Source organism: the organism of the source record quoted next, unplaced genomic scaffold, assembly GCF_019419815.1.
Source record: "Pyrus x bretschneideri cultivar Hongxiangsu unplaced genomic scaffold, Pyrus_bretschneideri_v1 Contig69, whole genome shotgun sequence".
In the NCBI taxonomy this organism is placed as follows: domain Eukaryota; kingdom Viridiplantae; phylum Streptophyta; class Magnoliopsida; order Rosales; family Rosaceae; genus Pyrus; species Pyrus x bretschneideri.
This window is the reverse complement of record NW_025999808.1, coordinates 982,172-1,007,244: the sequence shown is the minus strand read 5'-3', so window position 1 is coordinate 1,007,244 and position 25,073 is coordinate 982,172. Positions and strand designations below refer to the sequence as shown.

General features: G+C 40.9%; 1 protein-coding gene and 4 non-coding genes across 5 annotated transcripts; all 5 read left to right on the top strand.

Moving 5' to 3' along the window:
• Positions 1-8,015: 8,015 nt before the first annotated feature.
• Positions 8,016-22,476, top strand: LOC103936039 (beta-amyrin 28-monooxygenase-like). Its single transcript, XM_048573505.1, has 5 exons — positions 8,016-8,567; positions 14,633-14,820; positions 19,047-19,465; positions 19,586-20,064; positions 21,744-22,476. Exons 1-5 carry the CDS (start codon positions 8,016-8,018, stop codon positions 21,774-21,776), a joined length of 1,671 nt encoding a protein of 556 aa, XP_048429462.1. The 3' UTR covers positions 21,777-22,476.
• On the top strand, positions 21,721-21,807 carry LOC125472309. Its single transcript, XR_007254226.1, has one exon. It is a non-coding gene; the product is annotated as a small nucleolar RNA U61 (small nucleolar RNA).
• LOC125472310 lies at positions 21,897-21,978 on the top strand. Its single transcript, XR_007254227.1, has one exon. It is a non-coding gene; the product is annotated as a small nucleolar RNA snoR14 (small nucleolar RNA).
• On the top strand, positions 22,053-22,148 carry LOC125472307. Its single transcript, XR_007254224.1, has one exon. It is a non-coding gene; the product is annotated as a small nucleolar RNA Z101 (small nucleolar RNA).
• On the top strand, positions 22,253-22,378 carry LOC125472306. The gene has a single exon (XR_007254223.1). It is a non-coding gene; the product is annotated as a small nucleolar RNA SNORD14 (small nucleolar RNA).
• Positions 22,477-25,073: the final 2,597 nt, after the last annotated feature.

Below are 25,073 nucleotides of genomic sequence, written 5' to 3'. Positions count from 1 at the left end.
CTTATATTCTTGGAAAGCTACAGATATCTATTTTCTAAAGCATTTCCCAGATTGTTAATATCAATTTTTTAGAAGAAGATATGGCCATTTTAACACTGAAAGGTTCACAAGAGGTTGAGCAGTTTGTAACTGCTATGAATCTAGCAGCCAAAACTTATGCTATCAAGAACAAGCTAGCTGACACCTATTCAAATATCAAAGGAAATGGAATTAAAGATGAGGATTAAGTGGGAGTAATTGGCATAAAGGCTGCCTAAAGAGTTACAATTGTTTTACCATGTTCTCTCACTTATTGTCATCACTAAATTGCTATTAGTTGGGGGAGTTATAGAGAAGAAAATGAAGCAGTGTTGGGGGAGGAACTAAAGGGCAGTTAGTTTTTAAGAAATAAATTTTGAAAGAAAAAAAAAAGGCTGCAGGTTGTAGCGGAAAAGAAGGAAAAAAGGCAAGGCAGCAGAGTTGGGGAAGGAAGGAAAAAAGAGGAGACCTTAGTCGAATTCTTTCAGTTCTATCTTCTCAAACTCATGTCTTTCTTTTGGTTTTATTTAAGAATTATGTGTAACTAAATTTTTAGTAGTTAGGGGCTGTTTTGAAGTCCTAAATATGATTGCAAGTTTGTTATGACATTTCGTTTGAATTACTTTTATGAATGGATGAAAATTGGTTCACTACTTATGTCAGATGAATTATTTATCTGTTTTCTACGGATGCATACTTAGTAAGCATTGTAAACACGAATTTTCCTGAAACAAGAACACGTGTACAAAATAATATTTTGTATTGATTTTGGGGTTACAATCTCTTCTACAAATTTAGCCTCTGATTCTATCTTCGTAAGGTGTAGGTTTATGGATGAGCTATTGATCCTAAGGGCCATCGGGGCTTGATCTAGGGATAAACAGTTGATGAACGGATCTTCAAGGGCTGCTGGGCTTGATTTTGAAGAACGAGTGTATGGGTTTGTTGATCTTTGTTAATCTAAAGGGCCGTTGAGGCTTGATCTTAGGATGAACAGGTGATGACTAATGAACACTTTCTTCAAGGGCTGTCAGGGCTTAATCTAGAGTTGGTGGAAGTTCATTCAAGGGCTGTCGGGGCTTGATCTTGAAGGAGGATTTGACGAAGAACGAAGAGGGTTTTACTAATCCTTCAGGATTTGCTTGAGAGCTTTAGAGTTTCAAAGCTTCAAGGTTTTGGTGTGATGTAAAATTCCTCATTTTTCTCTTGATGGAGAAGCCTATTTATAGGCTTTGAGAGTGAATCACCACCATCCATTTTTTTGGTCAAGTGAGTGGATGTTGTAGGTGAAATAAATGGAGTTGGTAGGTGAAGTAAGTGTGTGATGTAGGTGAAATGAATGGAGTTTGTAGGTGAAATGAGTGTGTGATGTAGGTGAAATGAATAAAGGTTGTAATTTTAATGCATTGGTCAACATTTGTTTCACTAAAATTTCAATGTCTACAAATGCCCCCACTTCAAGGCATGTCGTATACATGTGCTTGTCACGTGTAGAAGATGCGTTTTTGAAGTCCCTTAATGTAGATGTCGATCTAAGGGCTGTTGAGGCTTGATCTTGAATTGGGCTCGAAATTTCCTCAAGGGCCGTCGGGGCTTGATCTTGAATTCGACTGGAAGATTTTCTGGTTTCCTCCGATCGTTGATTTTCCACAGGCTTAATCTTGAACAGGGCTAGAGGGTTTTTTGGTCTCCTCCGAAGGTCTGGACTTACTCCTTTTATCTGGAGTTGAATTTGATTCAAGGGTGGTGAACACTTGATTTTGAATCGGACTTGTGATTTCTTCAAGGGCCATCGAGGCTTGATCTTGAATGAAAATAGGACCACGAGCGGTTTCAGGATTCAGACACATGGCAGGCAAGCACGAGGTGGAGGTGATGGCCTGTTGCTTTGTTCAATCTTTCCAATTCATATTGAAGAGGGTTAGGGGATGAATTAGCACGTGCAGTTGTTGTGTTTGCTAACGATCCATAAGATTGATGTTTCATTGTCACTCGTCTTATCTGTTCTCCAGGCGAATATGGTATTTTATCTGGAAGTGTATCAATCGTTGAAGACGACTACTCAAGAGCAAAGGTAGGTAAACAATCAGGGAATAGGTTCCAGGTAGTCGATTCCAGATCGGAAGGTTGATTCCAAGTGCCGGCTGATTGCTCTCTGTCTCCTTGCCCTGCAGGTAAGAACAAGGACAAAGGAAAAAACATGGAGAAAGTATGATATGAGATACTTTTGCTTTCGACCTTGATGATATGAGATACTTTTGCTTTTGAAGAAGTACTGGTAATTTGATGGCATCATGCGGCGAGGCTTTGCTCTTTGGCGACGGTGCCAGCGGAAGGTTGTTGAGGCTTCCCGAGCTCTTTGATTAGAACAACGATGTCGAGCTTGGATTTGACTTAAACTCATCCGTCTGGATTATACGGTTTTGCACTGGAGGGCTTCGTGCTACAGTGATTTGTTCCAGTTCCTTGTACTGCATTCTTTTCTGCTTGTTTCTTTTTGCATAGCCGAGGTGGTGCACAACCCTTTGCCTTTAAATGGTACTTCAGAGCATCACTTCTCAGCGATTCATCCATGCTTGGCAGCTTCAGTGTAAAGAGCCGACATCGTGTCAACTGTCCTGAAATATTCGTTGGGGGAATTCGAGACTCACTAACAGTTGAAGACGAGCACTTGAGAGTAACGCTAGGTAAGCAACCAGGCAAAGGTTCTGGGCAATCAGTTCTAGATCGGAAGTTTGACTTCGGGTTTCGACGAATTACTTTCTTTCTCCTTGTCTTGCATGCAAGAGCAAGGGCAAAGGAAAAGACAGGGAAAAAGCATGATATGAGATACCTTTGTTTTCGCCCTCGATGATATGAGATACTTTTGCTTTCGAAGAAGTAGCGGATGAATCAACACATATATTTGTTGTGCTTGTCTCCACATACTTCGATCTACCGTTTTCTCCTGCCTTATCCATTCTCCAAGCATCTGGTATCTTCTTTGGGGGTACATCAATAGTTGAAGATGAGTACTTGAGAGCAGTGCTGGGTAAGCAATCAGGGAAGGGGTTCCAGGCAGTCGGTTCCAGACGGGAAACTTGATTCCAAATGCCGACTGATCGCTCTCTTTCTCTTTGTCTTGCAGGGAAGAACAAGAACAAAGGAAAGGACGTGGAAAAGGCATGCTATGAGATATTCTTGCTTTCAACCCTAATGATATGGGATACGTTTGCTTTTGAAGACTTGGTTGAAGAGGTGTTTTCAGGGAAGAAGAAAACTGAGCATATTAAGAGGTTTGGTTGCAGTTGCATTCTTGGCGAGGAAGAAGAGTCATGCATTTTGGATGTATACCTTGCCATGGAGGATGAATGTTGACATATATAGGGATTTTAACAACAGGTAGTGGTGCGGGTGCGGCTTTGTCACCCACGCTTATCGGCAAAAGTGTGATAGTTGGAATAGTGAACTCCACGCGTTTTCAACTTTGTCAAAGATCTTTGACAAAGTTGCATGCGTTATCTGAAAAGCTGAGATTGCGTCTGAAAAGCGTTGACGAACTTTACGCAAGAAAATCCGGCTTTTAAAATTCGAAGAGTGGTGTCTCTTCAATTTTTTTTTTGAATTAGTGGTTGTGTTGCCTCTCTTTTTATAGAGGTATCGATCACATCCAACATGCACACTTTGAAGACTGCCGGCTCGTGAAAATCGTCTCCGGTGTTTTTTTTTTTTTTCTGAGATTTACTCCATAGAACCCTTTTCTTTTAACATATTTGAAAATGGCTAACCCTTCTAACATTTGCTTAGATTTGAGTCTCAGCGATGATACAGGTGCACCGCATCAGGGTAATATATGGTGCTCGTCCTTCTTATCTTCTAATGGCCCTCTTACAGGTGAAGACTCCGTGATGAAGGATGCAACAACGGCTACAGTAGTAGCTAGGAACCTCCTCACTCTTAGAGATAATAGGCTGCTTTCAAGACGATCCGATGAGTTGGCCGTTCAAGACTCCTTAGCTCTCAGTGTTCAGTGTGCGGGCTCTGTGTCTAACATGGGCCAACACCTATTTGCTCAAACTGTCAAGTTGAATCATTGACGGCCGAGGTGGAAAATCTTAGATAAGAGATCATACAACTTAAGCGCGAGAATAAAGATTTGCACATGCTTGCAAATAATTATTTGACGAGCATGAAGAGGAAGCTTGATCAACTGCAAGAATCTAAAGGTCGAATTCAAAGTGACCATCAGAGGTTTGTGGCTTTCTTCCAGAGGCACCTTTTGCCTTCGTCATCTAGTGTTCAACCAAGTATTGAGGCCTCGAATAATCTATCTTTAATGCCTCCCGCTGCTGGGGTTTCGCCAAGTAGGGAGGCTTTGCGTGAGCAACCTTTGTGAAGGCTCTCTCTTTCTTTCTTTCTTTCTTTTTTATTTTATTTTATTTTATTTTTTGTACGCATTTGTAATTTCTCAGAGATATCAATAGACATTCTTTATTTCATTCAACGTATTATGTTAAGTACAAACAAAACATATTAAGATGTGTTACTTCCTTCCTTTTTTTTTTTTTTTTTTAAATGATACTTTTGCAAGGTGGTGCCGTGCACCATCCTTCCCCTATTTTCTTCTTTTCAATAATTCTGTCGCCACCATCTCTTTTCCTTTTTCTTCTTGACTTGCTAACAGTAGCTTGCACCTTCTTTTTGTGTGCGTGTACATTGTTCTGATGACGAGTATGGTAGATTGGCACTGCTGGGTTCCTTGTTGCACTGCATACGGACCATTTTTTTTTTTTTTTTTTTTTGCACAGTCATCTTATTACATTCTTTATTGCATGTGGATTGTTGTTTGCATAGTCACCACACCATTATTTGCACAATCATTGCACTTCATTTACTTCTTTAGGTTCCTCAATGGGATTCCTCGCCTGCATCCTTTTCTGCATGCGGACTCGCACAGTCACCGCATCATTACCTACACAGTCACCGTACTCCATCTGCTTCTCTGGGTTCCTGTACACATATATATATATATATGTATGTATGTATGTATATATATATGGGATCGCACCATCACTGCGCAACCATTGCACAGCCGCTGCAATATTTGTTGTCTTGTGGTGGAGGAATGAGAGAAGGCATCACTTGAATCAGGCAGCCCTTTATTGAAGTCAAAGCAACCCAGTAGCTGGTGTCTTTTTAATGCTATTTTTTGCTTGTGGCGTCCTTGTCGAGGAAGAGGGAGACTCGGCCTTTTGTGGTTCTGCTTCAGTTTCTGCCTGTAGAAGCTTTCACATCTTTGGAGCCGTATATAAATAATATATATATATATGGTAGGTGTTTGTTCCACCACTCTGCATGCATATATATGGCAGGTAATTGTCATGGCTTGTCTCGTCACTCCATATATATATATATGTTGATTGTCTTGTAGCTTGTGTTTGTTCCACCACTCTATGCTTTCTGCTGCCTAGTGTTTGTGCAAGAGACTATAACGGGGTTCCACTGTGTAGTGCCTTTTGATCACAGTTTTCCCTCGGTGGTGCGCTGCCGTGTAGTGTTGTGCAAGAGACTGCAGCGGGGCTTCGCTGTGTAATGCCTTTTGGTTACAGTTTTCCTTTGTTGGTGACGCCATACGGTGCAAGAAACTGCTTGCGTAATCGCTGCGGGGTTGCGTAGTGCGATTGCGTGGCATTTTGGTTTTCTTTGCCACTGTATCGTGTCTTGAATGACCGTTCTGTAACTGCCCTCTTTGCCGTGCTGCTCAAGTTTTGTGGCTGATTTTGCTTTGTTGAAGTCATGGTATTTTTCAAGTGTTTTAAGAGGAACACCATCACCATTCTTGCGAAGGAAAGTGATTCGCAAGATAGGGGAACAACGTTGAAGCTTTACGCACCACTGACTGGTCCTAAGGCGCTTGCTCTTCGTGCAAAAGACAACTCCATGCATATTAAGTCGTGGTCTTCTGAAGTATCTTGGGAGGTGGTAGACTCTGTTCGACCAAATACAAAGAAGAAGGCGTGCATATTAAGGATTCTTATCTTGAACCCTTCGCACCATGTTTGTGACAATCATCCGGCTTCGTTTAAGCTTCTTGGTGATCACATCCGCAACGGAGCTATGGCTTGGAATGATACCTTGTCGACTACTGGAGAAGCTATTTTTGCTGAGTCTTATTGGGACTGGCTCAAAAATGTCTTGGGCCGATCTAAACATGTGCTTACTAGCGTGGGCCTTTACCATGTTGTGTACGCATCTTTGTTCAGTTATGATCTCCATCATTCCGTCCTTCATGCGTTCTTCGAGCATTGGTGTTCAGCGACTAACACGCTTCATACAGCTCAAGGAGATATGTCAATTTCACTTTGGGATCTCCATAGGATAGGGGGCTTGCCAATCCAAGGTAAGTTTTATGACGAGGTCGTTCCTAGTGCGGAGGAACTTTCTCTCTGCAATAGCCGAGGATTGCCTGCGAGTTGTCGCTATTTGTTTTGGTCGTATCACAAGTTTTCCCAAGATGCTGGAGGTAACTTAGGTGTGAAGATTTCTTCATGGATCCGATTTTGGTATTAGAAGGACATAAGGTACAAGAAGTCCTTGAAGAAAAGAGGTTGCACCAAGACCACTAAGCCAAAAGGAGATCCATATCCGTCTGGTGCTATTGGTTTAGCTAGGCGTCGCTCCCCTGCTGAGTTAAAACCGTTTAAGGACCTTGACATAGCATCAGAGCATATGGAAGAATCTTACATAGCTGCTTTCTTGGCTTGATGGCTTTGTAAGTTTGTTTTTCCAATAGGCGACGTCAACTTTGTTCGTCCTGGAGTTTTCAAAGTTGTTAGCAAGATGGCTGTAGGTGAATCTTTTAGTCTTGCTATCCCGATCTTAGCTAACATTTATAACAGCTTGAGTGTTGTTTTGAACTCGGCAAGCACTGAAGATCGTGCTGCTGTTCTTCCCTACCACTATGTGTATGGTTGGTTGGGTGAGTACTTCGACACTCATTTTTCTTCTTTAACTTTAGACAAGTCGGGGCCTTCTTCACCGACTTCAGTCAAGTTGGGGCCTTTGATGACGAAGTATTCTAGCGTGCTTTCTTCGAAGAGCCCCGATGATTCCCAGGCACAAGCGCTGTTTAGAAGTTGTGAAGGCTTGAGGATGGACCATTTGGCGAGAGTTAGCTCGGTGCGGCGAGGCATCATGGATGATTCACATCTTCACTTCTTGGACTTGTCTTACCTTATAAGTCTTCGCTCAGGGTATGTTTCTTTGCGGCAAGAAGACCGATGCATCGTTCAGTCGTATAGTCCCCACCGTTTCAGCAGGCAATTTGGTTTTGTCCAAAATGTGCCAGGCAAGCTGAAGGAAAAAAACCAATTAGAATCCTTGCAAGCCGCGTATATGCATTGGGAGTCTTGTACCCGTGCATGTACAAATGTTTCTATCACTCTGCTGGCTAAAGATGAGTTCAAGAGCCGTGCTTACATAAGTTGGTGGTCAAAGGTACGTTATGAGAACTTGGGGATGGCAAGTGGTACCAATTCTTCTCATTCACGCCTTGAAGTATCGAAGGGGGTTGTTCTGTGGTTCCTACGTAACTGATACCTTTTGATTGCGCGAATGTTACTACTTTGCAAGAAAGACCAGTGGTTTTAGTCCCTCAATGCCCACGCTTATCTTCTCAACATCTGGATGTATCTACAGAGGCTGGTGATGAAGTTGATTCGCACGAAGATGGACTTGTTTTGCGGCAGCGTCAACAAGTTTTAAACAAGCGATGACTTGAAGATGCTCAGGTTGACAGCGATGTCAATTTTTGTCATAAGAAGAAAGAAGTGTTTAGGCTTCCTCAACTCGATGGCAGTGTGTCGTTTGAGAAAGATGTATGCATTTTCTTCTTTCTCGTGACTTCTTCTGCTTTCATTGTTTTAGCTTTTGGTTCTAACAGCTTTCTTTGTTTTCTTTAGGTTGGGCCTTCTTGTTCTTTTGACTTGGCGACCATAGGCATTTATTCCTATACGAAGATGTTTGGAGGCGACCTACCTACAGGCGGGGAGATCGGGGATCCGCCTAGTGCAAAGCTTGTTCCAAATCCGCCAAGTTTCCCAAGTTTGCTGTGTGTAGGTGGAGGTATGCAAGAGCCTGTCATGCGTTCAATACCTTTGCCAGCTAGCTCTGAGATCTCTCTAAGAAGGCCAAACCTTAGTGGTACTGAGCAGCTTATTCATCGCATCAATCTTCATGCGGCAATGGATATCAAGAGCCATATTGAGGAGAAGATTTCAAAGTGCCCGTTGGAGGACCTTGCGTTGCTTAAGGAGGATTTGTCGAAGCTTGTTTCTATGATTGACAATCTTAACGTTGATTCTTCATCCTTGAAGATCAAGATTGCCGAACTTATAGCCGCCTCAACTGAGTATTCTTCCTTGCGTGCTATTTCCTCGAAGAAGTTGAGTCCAGATGTTAGAGCTCATCAGCTTGCAGCAATAGACTTGTCATTAACCCAAGTTTGGTCTTCTCAACAAGCTGTTTTGGGAGATTATCAAGCCACAAAGACTTCTTTAGCTTCCGTCCAGGTGCGTCTAGATACGTTGATACGAGAGCAAGAATAGTTAGGCATCAAAACATCATGACTTGAAAGTGTTCTCGGGAAGCAGAGAGCTATACTTTCTCAATGCCAAGAGGAGATTTCATGCCTAAAACAAGAGAAAGGCATGGCTATGGAATTGCTCATCTTGTCCCCCACCGAGGTAAAGACTTTGAAGACTTTGGAAGGCTTGCTTGAAGATCGCCTCCCTAGTTTTAGGGACATAGTTTTCAAGTAATGTCTTCTGCTTTTTTTTTTTGTCATCAGGCTCTAGGGCTGACTTTTTCCTTTAAAGAAATGAAGTGTTTGCATTCTTGAATTTGCTCTTTATTCTTCAAAGTGTTTGTGTTTTTGTTGATGATGTGACTGTACTTGAAGTTTTGAAGTTTCAAGTTGCCTACGTACCCTTGGTTGAGGAGGGATCAAGTCATGACGTAGTTCAAATGAGTGATGGTTTTTTTTTTTTTTTTTTTTTTTTTTGTTTTTTGATGATTTTAATGGTGATTATGATGATGATTTTGCCATACACAATTTATGCTCTTACGGGCCATGAGCATGGTGCGTTTGTTTTAGGGGTAGTAGCACTTCAAAAATCTGACGTTGATAAGGCCGATCTTCAAGCCGTCTTCTGCCATGATTAAGTAAACGCCATTGGTGTAAACCTCTTGTATTACGTATGGTCCATCCCACTTTGATGTGAACTTGCTTTTTATCTTATCAGTTGTGATGATAGGCCTACGCAATGCCAGTACGAGATCTCCAGCTTGGAAAGACCTTGGGCGGACCTTCTTGTTGAATGCCTTGGATAGCCGTGCTTGGTAGCATTCCAAGTGTTGTTGAGCTTCAAGCCTTCTTTCATCTAGCGCCTCCAACTCTTGAAGGCGCAACTTTGCATTTTCTTTATCAATCAAGCCTTCTTATACAGCCATCCTTAGTGAGGGGATTTGACTTTCTAGCAGTAGAACAACTTCCACACCATATACGAGAGAATAAGGCATAGCTTGGGTGGGAGTCCTATGTGTAGTCCTATATGCCTAAAGTGCTTCACTTATTCTTTCATGCCAGTCTCTCTTTGTTCGGCCGACTACCTTTTTCAGGAGGTTGCACAACGTCTTGTTGAATGCTTCCGCGAGGCCGTTGGCCGGAACATGATACATGGAAGACTTGTGCTGCTTAAACTTGTATTTGTCGCAGAGCTCGTCCACGAGTTTGTTGGAGAACTGTTTTCCGTTGTTAGTGATAATGTAGCGAGGCACACCATATCGGTGGATGATATGCTCTTTGATGAGACGAACGACAATTTCCTTTTTTTACTTCTCTTAAGGGTAAGGTTTCAGCCTATTTGGAGAAGTAATCTGTTGCAGCTAGGATGTAAGCTTCTCCTGCAGATAACTTTGGCATAATTAGTCCTACAACGTCCAATCCCTATGCGTCGAACGGTCGTGAAGCAACTGTAGGGTGTAATGGTTCAGGCGATTGATGTATGAAGTTGGCGTGAAATTGGCAGGCTTGGCACCTTTTGGCATGTTCCAGGCAGTTCTTCACTATGCTTAGCGAGTAGTAACCCATTCTTTTGAGCTGGAAATGTAGTTTTGGTCCAGACTGATGTGCCCCACACACACTTGAATGTGCTTCTTCCATGGCTTGATTGGCTTCTTCCTCACCTAGGCATCTCAGGAGCACTCCTTCAAAACAACGTCTGTAGAGTGTTCCTTTGTAGTAAAGGAAGCAAGCTGCTCGTCTACGTATTTCGGAACGGTGTCTAAGATCATCTGGAAGTTTTCCGTGCTCTAAGTAGTCGATCAGCGACTGTCTCCACTCTTTAGCATCGACTAGAAGTGCTGAGATGACATTTATACCATCCAGTAACATTTCAGTAACGAGCGGGATCACCCATCTTTGGCAAACCGGCACGTCTACAGCTTCATCTTTTCTTAGTGTCATACTCGAGGCTAGATTGGCGAAGGCGTCTGCCATTTGATTTTCCTTTCTTGGCACATGTTCTAGTGTCACGGCCTCGAACTTTTGTAACAGTTGAGTTGCCAGCCGGAAATATGGGACGAGATCATCTTTCCTTACCTCATATTCAATTAAGAGTTAATTGATTATGAGCTTGGGGTCACCATATACCTCAAAAGCTGTGATTTCCATGTTGATCGCCATTTGGAGCCTGATGATCAACGCTTGGTACTCAACAACATTGTTGGAGCATTGGAAGAAGTAAGATAGTATTTGCCTTTGTGGCGACATGAATACTACTCCTGCCCCCACTCCATTTACTCATGCGGATCTGTCGAAGAACATCGTCCATGTCGTGAAGATGTCGATGTAGAACACCTTCTCGTCAAGCAAGTCGTCTGAGATTTTCCAATCAGTTGGGATTGGGTGATCGGCAAGGAAGTCTGCTAGCACTTGTCCCTCGACGGCTTTAGCTGGGACATAGATGATCTCATATTGATTAAGAAGCAAGGCCCATTTAGCGAGTTTCCCTGTCAAGACTTGCTTGGACATGACGTATTTGACAGGGTCAGCTTTAGCAACTAGGTGGATGGTGTAAGCATGCATATAATGTCTAAGCTTCTGAATGGCAAACACCAAAGCGAGGCACATCTTTTCTATTAGGGAATAGTTCAACTCAGCGTTGGTGAGAGTTTGACTGAGGTAGTAAAGTGCTCATTCTTTATGGAATTCATTCTCTTATGCCAAGATGCTCCGATTGAACTTTCCTGAGTAGTAATATACAATATGAGCGGTTTCCCGGGCACAGGTGCCCCCAGGATAGGTGGACTTGACAAATATTTCTTTATGCTTTCAAAAGCATTATAGCATGCTTCGTCCCATACGAATGAACCATCTTTCTTCATGAGGCGACTAAACGGTTGACAACGCCCTGCGAGGTTGGAGATGAAGTGTCTGATGAAGGCTAGCTGTCCTTGTAGACTTTTCAGCTTGTGCAAGTTTCTTGGCTCGGGCATGCTTTGAATGGCCTTGATCTTTGATTGGTCCACTTCATTACCACGATGCTTGACGATGAAGCCGAGGAATTTTCCAGAGGTGACGCCAAACGCACACTTTAACGGGTTCATCTTGAGGTTGTATTTTCGCAACCTTTCGAACATTATTCGCAAATCCTTCAAGTGGTCTAATCTTTTCTTTGTCTTGACCACCACATCATCTACGTAACATTCTACGTTTTTGTGTAGCATGTCATTTAAGATTTTCTGCATTACGCGTTGATACGTAGCTCCAGCATTCTTTAGACCAAAAGGCATCACCTTGTAGCAGTAGATACATTTTGGAGTACGAAAGGTTGTTAGTTCCTCGTCTTCGAGGGCCATGCGAATTTGATTGTACCCAGAAGAGCCATCCATGAATGACAATGCCTCATGGCCAGTGGTTGCGTCCACCATGATTTCAATGATTGGCAAGGGGAAATCGTCATTTGGGCAAGCATCGTTGAGGTCTCGGAAGTCTACGTAAACACGTATTTGTCTTGATTTCTTAAAGATAATGATGATGTTGGAGATCCACTTGGGGTATTGCACTTCTCGAATAAAGCCTGCTTCGATTAACTTGTCGATCTCGACCTGGATTTGTGGGATGAGCTCGGATCGATAGCGTCTTTGAGTTTGCTTTATCGGTCGCGTTCCAGGCTTGACCGTAAGATGATGAACATCAATGATAGGGTCCATGCCGGGCATTTCTTTGTAGGTCCAAGCAAATACGTCTTTGTACTCTAATAGCAGCTGGTAATACTCCTCTATCTCATCCGTACTTAATAATGCACTTACGAAGATAGGCTTTGGTTCCTCACTTGTGCCTAAGTTGAGTTCCTTGAGATCATCAACCGTGGCTTGCCCCCCATCTTCGAGCTATGGTGGTGCAGCACTGACATCTTCCTTAGGGATTTCGTCTTCTTTGCCTTCTTGAATCGTGATGTGGAAGACATCTTAGACCTCATCTTCAGTGCTGTCTTCTCGAGCTTGTTGGCATGAGGATTGTCCGGTGTGGATGATAATACGCCTTCTTACTTTAAATGGTCCATTTGTGTCGACCTCTAAGATTGCTTGGCGCTTTATCCTTGAAGGAATCAAGCTTCGAACGTCGCCTTTTTCTGCTAACCCGTCGAGCTTTTCTTCATTTGGTGTTGTCTTCCTCTTTCCAGAAGGTTTCTCATTATCTTCAAATCTTTTCGAAGCTGACTGTCACGGAGGAGAGCTAGTTGTGTTGCTTTGTTTCTTAGGTTTTGACAACCTTTTGAAAATAGAGCTTTGGGATGTTGACATGTTAAGCCTCTTGAAGATGGAAGTTCAGTCTTGACTGCCAATGTGATTAAGCACTTAAATTCTGGGTCTTGAACGGCTCATCCTATCGAATACTGAAGTTCAAGGGACGGGTTTGGGCTCTTCTTAGTCTTGTTCAATGCTCACACTGACATATTGAGCGCTAGTGTTTTTCGCTTTGTTTGAAATCATCACGGGTGCATTTGGTGTAAGGCCAAGTCCAACTTTGTTGTTGTCAACCCCGTAACTATGCTCCTTCAACTTCTTTTGAGTCTTGGTAAGGTTACGTTCATTGTCACTGACGGTGTTTGAAACCTTCTTCCCAGGATTAAAAGAGGAAGCAAAGTCATACCCAGCCTTATACATGAGTTTGTAGGCGTTTGGATCAAAACTTTCCTCGGTCCTCTTGGTTGGAAGAAAGCTTAATTCCACCCCTTTTGGTAGAGCTTTTATGAAGCCTTATGGTAGCTTGCAACCTTAGCACCGCCTAGCTGTGTCAGAGGCAAAACTGCATTCATTTTGAGCAACTTCACATTATCCTTGTGCCATTGTGTATCGGCTTTTCTTGCTCCAGTTTCGAATGAAGATTGACCATTCTTTCTTCTTGACATCGGGATGTATCAGAATATGGGTGTGTTCAATCCTTTTGAAGGCATCCTACTCCCTTTGGTTGTTGTAGGTTTAGCAGGCTTGTCATCGTCTTTGCTTGAAGATGGCACAACTTGCTCTTTTTGCGTTTTAGGCATGGCTTGCCACTCCTACTTTTTAGGTGCTGCTTTGCCTATGAATCTGATCTCTTCTGGAAGAGCTTCGGGCACCATGTCTTCCTCCATGTAAAACTTGGCGTCTGCAAAGTGTGATTCGGCTTCGGTGAATGGCTTAGTGTCGCCTTGGATCACCTTCACTCCTTCTCGGTAAAATTTTAAGCATTGGTGAAGGGTGAACGGTATTACCCCATTTGCGTGGATCCAAGGTCTTCCTAAGAGCAAACTGTAGGAAGTTCTTGCATCAATCACGTGGAATATCGTGCTTGATTTGAGCTCACCAATGGTCATCTCCACTCGGATCATGCCCATCGCTCTTTGTCCTCCCTGGTTAAAACCCTGGATCAGCAAACGGCTTAGGGATAATTCATCTACCTTGATGCGTGGTCGTTGTTGATTTTGGCATGATGTTTATGGCCGACCCACCATCTACAAGCATGTGGTTGACTTTGTGTTCCCTTATGTACCCCGAGACGAAGAGATGATGGTTGTGAGGCTTTGATCCCAATAGTAAGTCTTTGTCAGTGAAGTTAATTGGGTCATGGGCGGCACAACATGTGGTACATTCATGTGGCTGAAGCTTCAAGTCTTCGTCGTTGCCTTCTTGCACTTTATGGTTGTCGCGACTTACCAAGACTGCTGCTAGTGCTCTTCGCATCTTTTTTGGCAATTGTAGCACTTCCTCGATGCTAAAGTGTGTTGGCAGACCTTCTTCGAGTGTAAGGGTCTTTTCTACCTCAGTGGCGATAACTTTGCCTTTTGAGGGCTCTTCTATTTCTACTTCAACCATGTGACAAGCAACGGTAATGCATTGTTGGAAAAAGTCCTTCAGGAAATACTCGTGCAAGGAAACGAGAATGCGTGGCTCCTGCTCCATAGGATCCCCAGCATATGTTGTCTTATCAACTTTTATGTTTCTTTTAGGCATCCCATTGTTGCGGCGATGGTGATTTTGTTCCGCATTTGGCTATATGACTCATGGTTTTGGCTTCTTTGTCTTTTTGTAGGTTACCAATGTCTATCCTCCTTCATCATCGGTATATACATCTTGGTCGCTTCCCGACGGTGATGGTTGTGCAGGAGGTACCGTGCAGCTTGAGCATTCACGGGAATGGTCAGGTGTCGCTTGGAAAGACATGGGATCGAACGATCCAAATGCAATTGTAATGGTATACATTGCGGCCATGTCTTCAAGGTCAAGCTCAATTTCCCCTTGTTGTGTTCACTTCATGATGAGTTATTTAAGAACGAAGCACTTGCCAACAGGATGGCTCACAATACGATGGTACTTGCAATACCTAGGATCGTTTATGCGATTCATCTCTTCAGGACGTATGCATTCGGGTAGCTCGATCACCTTTTTTTCCAACAAGTCGTCTAACATTGCAACCATGTCAGAGTCAGGAAAAGGGTATGTTTTCTGTTCCAACTCCCTCAAGGTGCTCTTGTACCTATCTTGGGTGCGAGAAGGCTCACATTTCTTTATCTCCTTCGCTTTCTTCTTGGAGAAGATCTTGATGGGCGCTAAGGAGGTCTTGATGAGGGTAGTGTTGACGGTGAAAGCTTCCTTAGCGGGTTTTTTCCCAGTCTTGTCTACATGTGGGGCTAACACTTTATCCTTCTTGAAGTTGTAATCGGCTCCTTCTTCCCGTGATTGGCGATACTCAGCTCCATGTCGTGGGAACAAGTTGCCAGCTACTCAAAAGTTCTCAGTTTTATGCCTTGGAGGATATAATGTAACCCCCAATGCATGCCTTGAACGCACATCTCAATGGCGAAGGTTTCAGAAAGCCGATCTTTGCAATCCAGACTTAAGGAGGACCATCTATTGATGTAGTCAACGACAGGTTCATCCTTCCATTTTTTCGCACTGGTCAGCTCTAGCATGCTTACAGTGCGGCGAGTGCTGTAGAAGCGGTTGAGGAATTCCATTTCTAGCTGATCCCAACTGTTGATAGACTCGGGTTCAAGGTCGATGTACCAGTAAAAAACGTTACTTTTCAGCGAACGCACGAACTGTTTGACAAGGTAGTCTCTCTCTGTCCCAGCATTATTGCAAGTTTCAATGAAATGGGCGACATGTTGCTTTGGGTTGCCTTTTCCATCGAAATGCATGAATTTTGGGGGCTAATAACCCCTTGGCATCTTCAAAGCATCAATCTTCTTGGAGTAAGGCTTTGAGTACAATACGGAGTCATGTGAGCTTCCTTTGTATTATGCCTTGATGGTGCTTGCGATCATCTCCTGTAGCTGCTGGATAAAGAGAGATCCCATGAACGCTGTTGCTTGGTCTAGCTTCAGGTTCTCTTCAACTTTCTCCGTTGGAGGCTCATTTTCTTCGTCGACTTCTTTCTTTAATGGATCAACATTTGGGTCGACTTTCACATCGAGTCGCGCATCTAGTTGGTTGACGAGTGTGGCGATCTGCAAGTCCTTCTCTTCTATAGTCCGTGTGAGCTTTACGATTGCTTCATTCATCTGAGCTAGCTGCTCCTTGATTGAAGTTGCTCCAGTGGTCATGACTTGCATGGTTGTACTGCTGCTTGAGTCGGCATCGGAGAGTAGGGACTGAGTATTTCCTCGGACTCTCCTCTCTTGCGCCCTTAGCGAGGCTAGGGTGATCACAGGCTCGTGCCTCAAGTGCTATTGTTCATTTGACAGAGTTAATGCAGGGGCGGAAGCCGCGGCAAAAAGAGCTTTTGCCTTGCTTGGGGTTGTGATGCCCGAAATATCACCACTTGCAGCGATGATGTTCTTGTTCTTCGCTTTGATTGCAGGAACAGCTTGATCCTTTCTTGATGCCATTTGCGCTTTTTGATGATTTGAGGATAGAGATGAGAGGTGGAGATTGTCCCACTAGGCATGCCAAATTTGTAAACACGAATTTTCCTGAAACAAGAACATGTGTACAAAATAATATTTTGTATTGATTTTGGGGTTACAATCTCTTCTACAAATTTAGCCTCTGATTCTATCTTCGTAAGGTGTAGGTTTATGGATGAGCTATTGATCCCAAGGGCCGTCGGGGCTTAATCTAGGGATGAACAATTGATGAACGGATCTTCAAGGGCTGCTGGGCTTGATCTTGAAGAACGGGTATATGGGTTTGTTGATCTTTGTTAATCCAAAGGGCCGTTGAGGCTTGATCTCAGGATGAACAGGTGATGAACGATGAACACTTTCTTCAAGGGCCGTCAGGGCTTGATCTTGAGTTGGTGGAAGTTCCTTCAAGGGTCGTCGGAGCTTGATCTTAAAGGAGGATTTGACGAAGAACGAAGAGGGTTTAAATGATCCTTCAGGATTTGCTTGAGAGCTTTAGAGTTTCAAAGCTTCAAGGTTTTGGTGTGATGTAAAATTCCTCCTTTTTCTCTTGATGGAGAAGCCTATTTATAGGCTTTGAGAGTGAATCACCACCATCCATTTTTTTGGTGAAGTGAGTGGATGTTGTAGGTGAAGTGAGTGTTTGATGTAGGTGAAATGAATGGAGTTTATAGGTGAAATAAGTGTGTGATGTAGGTGAAATGAGTGTGTGATGTAGGTGAAATGAATAAATGTTGTAATTTTAATGCATTGGTCAACATTTGTTTCATTGAAATTTAGATGTCTACAAGCATATCTAGGATTCTAATGTTATGAATATGTGTGCGCCTGCCCTTGTCGAATGAGGACCTACATATGTTCTAGAGTAGTACTTGTTAATTGCGATTACCAATTTCTAGGATAAATAAGACAACGCCAGTATTTATGATGCCTTGTGATGATTCAAACTCTTTTCGTTCTTAATGATTTCTACTTGTTAAACCTATGAACATGCCATTCTAGATTGCATGCTAGGGACAAGTTAAGTTGAAAACGTCATTCTCTTAACATACTACATAAGAAAGAGTAATAGGTTAAGTTCTAACATTGAGCCAACTTGAGCATCTTCATCTAGAAATAAAAGGAATTTGAATTAAACATAACATGTTTGCATGATTATTTGGTGGTGGATAGCAATTCCCCTAACTCGTTTTTCTTAATTTGTGAACTACTTAAAATATGTTTTTGTCCTATTTTTGTTCGATTTAATTTAAATAGCAAATCAACTCCAAAAATCCCAAAAATTTGTGTGAGTATAGCTCTGTGCGTCTAGTGTTTGCATATAAAATTTCATTGACTTTAGATAAGTGTAAGTCGGTCTAATAATTTGAATTCTTTTGAATTTGAATAGCTTTGTCATTTCCATTTGAATTTGCAGACCTTAGTGGTTTTCATTTACATATTATTTGTTTATATTTTGTAAGAGACAATTTTAAAATTTCTTATGTATGTATATATTAAAGGTTATTTTGAGAATAATAGTGGTGAAGAAATAATATTTTAATTTTTTAACTTTTTAAAATGGGTTTGATTATAACGTGGGTGGAAAAATAAGACAATAGGGTGGGTCTAGTAGCTCTCATTGATAAATATGAGTTTTATTATTAATTTCATTTTGTACTTAATAGTAATTATGCAATAGGGTAAAATAGACAATTAACATTTAAAATTTAAGTTGGGTGTAGAAATATGCTAAATGAGTTTAAATAAAATTTCTCTTCTTCTCTATCTCATAACATGCATACATATGGCTGCACAGAACACGTTGTCTTACATATACGCATGTTAATATGTTATAGGCTTTTTAGCCGAAATGCTCCTGAAATTTCCATAACTCATTACTTTGGTTCCTGAGTTTTGAAATCAATAGAATTGGTCCCTGAGTTTATCCACCATCAATCATTTTAATCATTCTTTGAAAAATTATGTTAAATCATGACTAAAAAAAATACTCTCAATTAAATAAACAATGGGCAAAATGATTTGACAAAAATTGAGGGTATTTTGGTCATTTTATCCTTATTTAATGGAGATTTTTTAAGGAATGACCAAAATGATTGATGGTAGACAAACTCAGGGATCACTTCTGTTGATTTCAAATCTCAAGGACCAAAGTAAGGAGTTATGCAAATCTCAGAGACCATTTTGGCTAAAAAAAACTTATGTTATATGATTTAGAATATCAATCTGGTGAACAATATTAATTTGATGAAATTTCATTTATATAGGTCCTACTAATTTTATTGGGTGATTAGCAGGAATGATCATTTGTTTAATTATAGTTTGAAAACACACACATATATACATGTCAAAGAATGAAAACATATTAATCAAGGGAACTGTTATTAGCACTCCAAAAATCTCATTCTATACTCTTCACAAGTGTATTCTTGGAGTGCCAAAAGAGATTTTTTTAGTGCTAATAACAATTCATTTAATCAATTATCGTACAAATATACTTTTTAATTAATCAATTATCTTACAGACACACACACACACATATACAGCATGAAAATGCTACTATTATTGTATAGTACATGTTTATACATAATATTACTGCAGCTACACCTTGGCGATCGCTGCACGTTTGTTTCTTAGCCTCGAGGACCAAAAGGACATAGACAAACTAGGCCACTTTTTGTATCTGGCTAACGCCGGAGTCATATCGATGCCTATTGACTTTCCTGGGACCCCGCTTCGCAAAGCCATCAAGGCCTCCAACCTCATCAATGGGAAGTTGACGGAGATAATAAAGCAAAGGAAGGCTGATTTGGCTGATGGCAAGGCTTCTCTGACGCAAGACATTTTGTCACACATGCTCATGACATGCGATGAGGATGGAACCTACATGAAGGAATTGGATATCAGTACTAAGATTATGGGGCTGTTAATTGGTGGTTATGAAGCTGCCGGCGCTGTTTGCACCCTCATTGTCAAGTTTCTTGCTGAACTCCCTCACATCTACGATGCAGTCTACAAGGGTACGTAATTGCACCAGATGCTCCATAATTTGGGCACTTAGGTTAAATGACATCCAAATTACTAAAAATAATATTTACGGTTTCGTTGTTGTTGGATGCTAAATCAAATACTAATTACAGAGCAAATGGAGATTGCAAATTTGAAAGCCCCAGGAGAGTTGTTGAACTGGGATGACATTCAGAAGATGAAGTACTCGTGGAATGTAGCTCAAGAAGTGATGAGACTGACACCACCAATTCAAGGATCCTTCAGGGAAGCCTCAACTAACTTTGTCTTCAATGGATACACAATCCCAAAGGGTTGGATATTATATTGGAGTTCGATCACAACGCACAAGAGTGTAGAATATTTCCAGGAACCCGATAAATTTGATCCGTCGAGGTTTGAAGGAACCGGGCCAACACCATACACTTATGTTCCATTTGGAGGAGGGCCAATGATGTGCCCCGGCAAAGAGTATGCCCGGATGGAAATACTTGTGTTCATGCACAACCTGGTCAAGAGGGTCAAATGTGAGAGACTTCTTCCCCAAGAGAAAATTGTAATGGACCCTTTGGCCATGCCTACCAAAGGACTTCCAATCGGCCTTTTCCCTCACAATCACATTAATTGAAACCACCATAACTGTCAATTTGTTTGATTACACTGAGATATTATTTTCAATAATTTGTGGTTTTTACTTTGTACAATGATGATGATGTAATAATGTGAATATGAACTACACATTCTAGCAAGAATTTACTGCTAGACAATTATCTGTCTTACCAAATAAATTTGAGTAAATTACACATGACTACCTCAACTATCGGTCGAATCACAATCTCATACTACATGTTTTAAACATTGCAATGTTATACCGCAACTTATGAATTTGTTGCAGTGTCAAGTTTCCATTAAATTTTCTGTTAATTTGGTTATTAAATGATGACGTGATAAGAGTAGAGCCTACTTCTTTGCCAACAGGAATAAAAAATTAATAAAATAATAATTATTATTTTATAATTAAAATTAATTAAAAAAAATCTCTCTCCCTTCTCTCCCTTCAAATCGCCTGTCATCACTTTTGCTCGCTCCCTCCTACCATCCCATCCCAAACCCAGAAAATATAAAATCATACCACATCCCCACCCTCCCTCGCCTCTTCCACCTATTCTCTCCAACCAATTCTGCCATCCTCCCCTCACTCTTTTCCCGGGCAACCATTCACAAATCCAACAAACCCAAACACCTTGGTCGATGGCTTCGTTTCGCGGCATGGAATGGACTTTCTATCCCAATTTTGTGACCTTTCGCGCCTCCTTCCTTGCAAATAGGATAAAGATGAGATCTTTCGTGCCTTCTTCGTTCTGCGGCCGTTGCCGCAGGAGATCTTTCGCACCTCCATCGTTTCGTTGCTAGGGTGGAATTGGAGTTTTGGGTCGGGAAGTGGGGGGAAGAAGAAGGAGGCTGCAAGTCAGAGTAGGATTGGGTTTGTAATGAGATGGTATGAAGAGGAGAGAGTGTGGGGAGGAGATGACCGGAGATCTGGGGGGAGAGGAATTGGAGAGATTTTTTTTTAATAATTAATTAATTCTAATTATTATAAGTAATAATTTTTTTATAATTAATTAATTTTTTAATCTGGTTGGCAAAGGAGTGGGTCGCGCTCTTGCCATGTCATCATTTTAACAGGCAAATTGACATAAAATCTAATAGAGATTTGATATTGCAATGAATTCATAAGTTGAAGTATGACATTATTATGTTTAAAACATGAAATATGAGATTATGGTTTGACTCATAGTTGAGGTAGTTTCATATAAGTTATCCAATAAATTTTCAAAGCACTACACACATTTATATTGGGACAATTATAATACTAAAGGGTATAATTACACTAACACTGCATGAAACCTCCTCAGTTTGAGACATTACAGTAACACCTCCTAGGGTTTTAATTCTCTTTCATATAACTCTTGAGTCAATAATCTGCTTATAAATTTACAAGTCTACCCTTATAATTAAACAAAAGCCCATTTCTAAAGCCCAAGGAAATTATTTGGGCGGCCCAAAGTTTCAGCCCATAGGGTTTAGAAAGAAGACTAGGGTTTCCTCCTGGAGTCTATAAATTGCCTCTTCCCGGTCTCTTTCTTTCCTCAACTAGAACCGTCGCCTCTCTTTTCCTCTACTCGCCTCCTCCAAATCCAGGGCAGATTCTCCATCCTTCCCTCCCCTTCATCCTTTCTCTGTCTTGGCATATAATTCTCTGTATTGATGGCGTTGATGAAGCTCTTTGTGCCAAAGACGGCAGCTATCGAGCTCCGTCGATGACGGTCACAACCCTCTAAGAAGTTCTGAGCCTCCTTCCATTCTATTGTTTTCATGTTTTAGTTGGTTTTATAGTTTTTTATTTTTTAAAATTATTTTAGGAGTTGGGTTTGCTCGAAGAAAGCGAGGATAGAAATTCATGTCTGTCAATCCACTGACTGGTAACAGTGTGATGTTACTGTGAATCCCGACAGGTTCCGATCGCTTTCTATCTAATTTTCCATTGTTTTCGCAATTCAAATAAAAACCATAATTTTATTTTTTGGTTTGACAAGAATGTGGGGGCAGGTGATGAATCAAATTGGTATTTATGGGTAATTTGCATCTGAAATTCATTGATGTTTTATCTATCACCTTGGAGAACTGATGCCCTTGTTCCCCTTTTTTTTTTTTTTTTTACTAATTTTTATTTGTCTGCTTCTTTTATAAATGCTAATTATTAAATCATTGTGATATTTTTAAGAAATTTGATAATTTATTGTCTGTGATGACAAATCCAAAGGCTTGTTTCTCAAGAACATTCGCAGTGGCCGACCAAGAGCTTTCGCCTTTCGCCGGGCTTGAGAGCTTATGCTGCTTTTCTCCTTCCTTGGATGTCTGAGAAACTAACTTTTATAGATGCATATAACTACACTGTATGTTGTTTCAGTAGTTTAAGATCTGAACGTCATTAATGATTTAACTCACACTTGGATTACCGAAATTCCTCATCAAATTATTTTCAAAATTCGACAAAAAAATTATCTTCAACTAATCTCACGATTGTTTTCATGGTGTTTTATGATTTTTTATTTGTATTTTTAATGTGGTGCACATGGGTATGAAGTTATGTTTAAGAATGTGGTAGGTTGTGTAAATTTTTCTTATTTATTGGAATTTAAATGTTTTAAGCTTAAAAAATGCTCATAAAAAAATTAAGCTAAAATTCTTTGTAAATATGCTCTCTTTTCAACTCTGGGTAGTACCTATTTACGCAGATCACAACGTTTTCTAATGAGGATTATGAAAGAGGCATGGTTCTGTATATAATATGGAGATTGCTATTCAAGTTGCCATATGGTGAAAAATCGGTCTTTTGTTCAAATTTAAGGTCTCTTTGGGGCAAGTCAATTCAGACGACAATAAGGCCTTCAGGAGAAGAAGCTTAGGATGGGAAGTAAAGGTGGTCGGTACAGTGCTTGGGGAGACGTGGTTAGGTAACCGAGGCCGAGCAAGCTGCTTGGCACGCATCACTCTGAAAAGGCGGGTCATTTTGATTGAGCACCTATTACTTTATTGCATAATAATACCCACTCAATAAGTAAAAATGTGTTAGTATGCTAGTTTACATAGATGTGACACGTTAAATATAAGATTGGAAAAACCCAAGGCTGGTGAAGGAGGTGTTCATTGACGGTCTATATAAAGGGGTGAGAATCTTTTATAATACAGTGATCCCAAATATGACAATCAAAAATAAAAAGGCCATTACAAGCGAATACATCTTGTACAAAGCTAGCATCTCTGAAAATATGTTTCCAATCAATGCAAGCAAAGTTAGTCGCCTTCCACTTAATATCTTCCGTAATGGTAACTAGATTCCACAGCGTCACAACCTCGGTTCAACACTGACTAAATGAACAACTTAGAGTCACATTCAACCATAATCTTTGTATAGCACTTCCTCTTAGCAAAAAGAGTGCATTCTCTAAGAGCCCTAGGCTTCACTTCTGAATTAGTGGTACCATCAAGAGTTAAAGCTCCACCTCCAATAAGCTACCCATTATGACTCCTTAAGGCAACCTCGTCGTCGCCTTGTTCCCAGCCATCGAACTGACACATCGTAACCCGGAATGTTCACGTGGTCATCTAAATCGTGATGTGTTGGCCGACACCCGGAGGGTGACGAGGCCATAAAGTAAGGTTGATGTGTAAAAGTAAGGATAAACTTAAACTTTAAACAAATAAACCAAAGTGCACAACGTGATTGGATGGTTACCCTTATTACAATACTTGAAGTTCAGAGCATAGTGCAGACTCATCCGTAAAGGATGATTATTTAATACATAAGCAACCTACTTTGACCGAAGGACAATCAACTATTTCCACTAAAACCTCTTACTCCCACGACTTCAATCTTTATGTCCTAGAAGGGTGAAAAATAAAGGTGAGTGGGCCTATAAAATAAAGTTTTCTTAAACCTTTTTGAAAACGTGTAACCCTTTGTTGTAAAACAAGTTTATGATTTTCCAAAGTAATAATATAATAATAGGTAGTAGGGAATCCTGCAGCACAAATGAGTTTCAATTAATATAGGGTGCTACTACGAAATATCTCATCATGAAAACTTAAATAGCTGTTGTAAAATCACAGTTATGAAAAATCACTGCTCATTATTTATGTTCTAGTAGTACATCACTTGAAGTTGGTGTTACGCGCATCACATACGAGTCCAAGCAACAAACCTAGGGACAGGCTGACACCTAACTCTAGATCCAAAATGAACGTAAACGGTGCATATGAGCATACACGTGAAGCTAGTCCTTGGCTTAGGACATTACAACTAACTAATAAACAACGTGCACACATGTGACAATGAGTATATATAATGAATAAAGATGTCATGGCACATTTTATACTCACAGTTAATAAAAATATAAAGTGTAGAAAATCTAATAAGAAGATAACCATGGCATGTTACATCAATTATGTAAGGAAACGGTTATGTGAAAAAAATCACATATATATATTTATTTAAAACCAAAAGACCCACTCATTGATATGTTGCAAGGTCATAGTCACTTTACCTATTATGCCTGTGGTACTCCTTTGGGTGGTCATCTCCTATATGGGAAATTACTATACTAATTAAACAAATAATAATTGATGCAAAACACCTAATTTCCCCTTAGTTTGCTCAAAATGGAATTTGGAGACAATTGGTATTGAATTTGGAAAAACAAAGTGTGAAAATGGAATTAACGCGTCGAAATACCTTAAGAAGGGTCCCGGGCAATTTTTCAAAATGTCAACTTTGATCAACTAACCGTCAACAGTTAACTTTAACAGAATATTCCCTTCTCAGAAGATATATTATGTTAAAGTTAACTGGGAGTTAACGGAATATTCTAGGGGGAATATTCCCTCAAATTTCAGAAATGGCTTGGGTTAGAACAAAGGCCCAAAGGTTTGGGCTTAGGCCTTTTTTTTTTTTTGAAAAATGATCTGGGCCGATTTTGCAGATTTGGGTCAAATTTGGCCCACGAATCCAAGTATGGGCTTGGGCTGGTTCAGGTTTAGGCCTTTTTTTTTTCTCTTTGC

Bases quoted from the DNA above. Each gene is read 5' to 3' on its own strand.
- LOC103936039 (XM_048573505.1), top strand. From the start codon at position 8,016: ATGTTTGGAGGCGACCTACCTACAGGCGGGGAGATCGGGGATCCGCCT. The intron at 19,466-19,585 runs GTACGTAATTGC...TACTAATTACAG, and splicing joins CTACGATGCAGTCTACAAGG to AGCAAATGGAGATTGCAAAT. The intron at 20,065-21,743 runs AATCACATTAAT...AAGCTCTTTGTG, and splicing joins CAATCGGCCTTTTCCCTCAC to CCAAAGACGGCAGCTATCGA.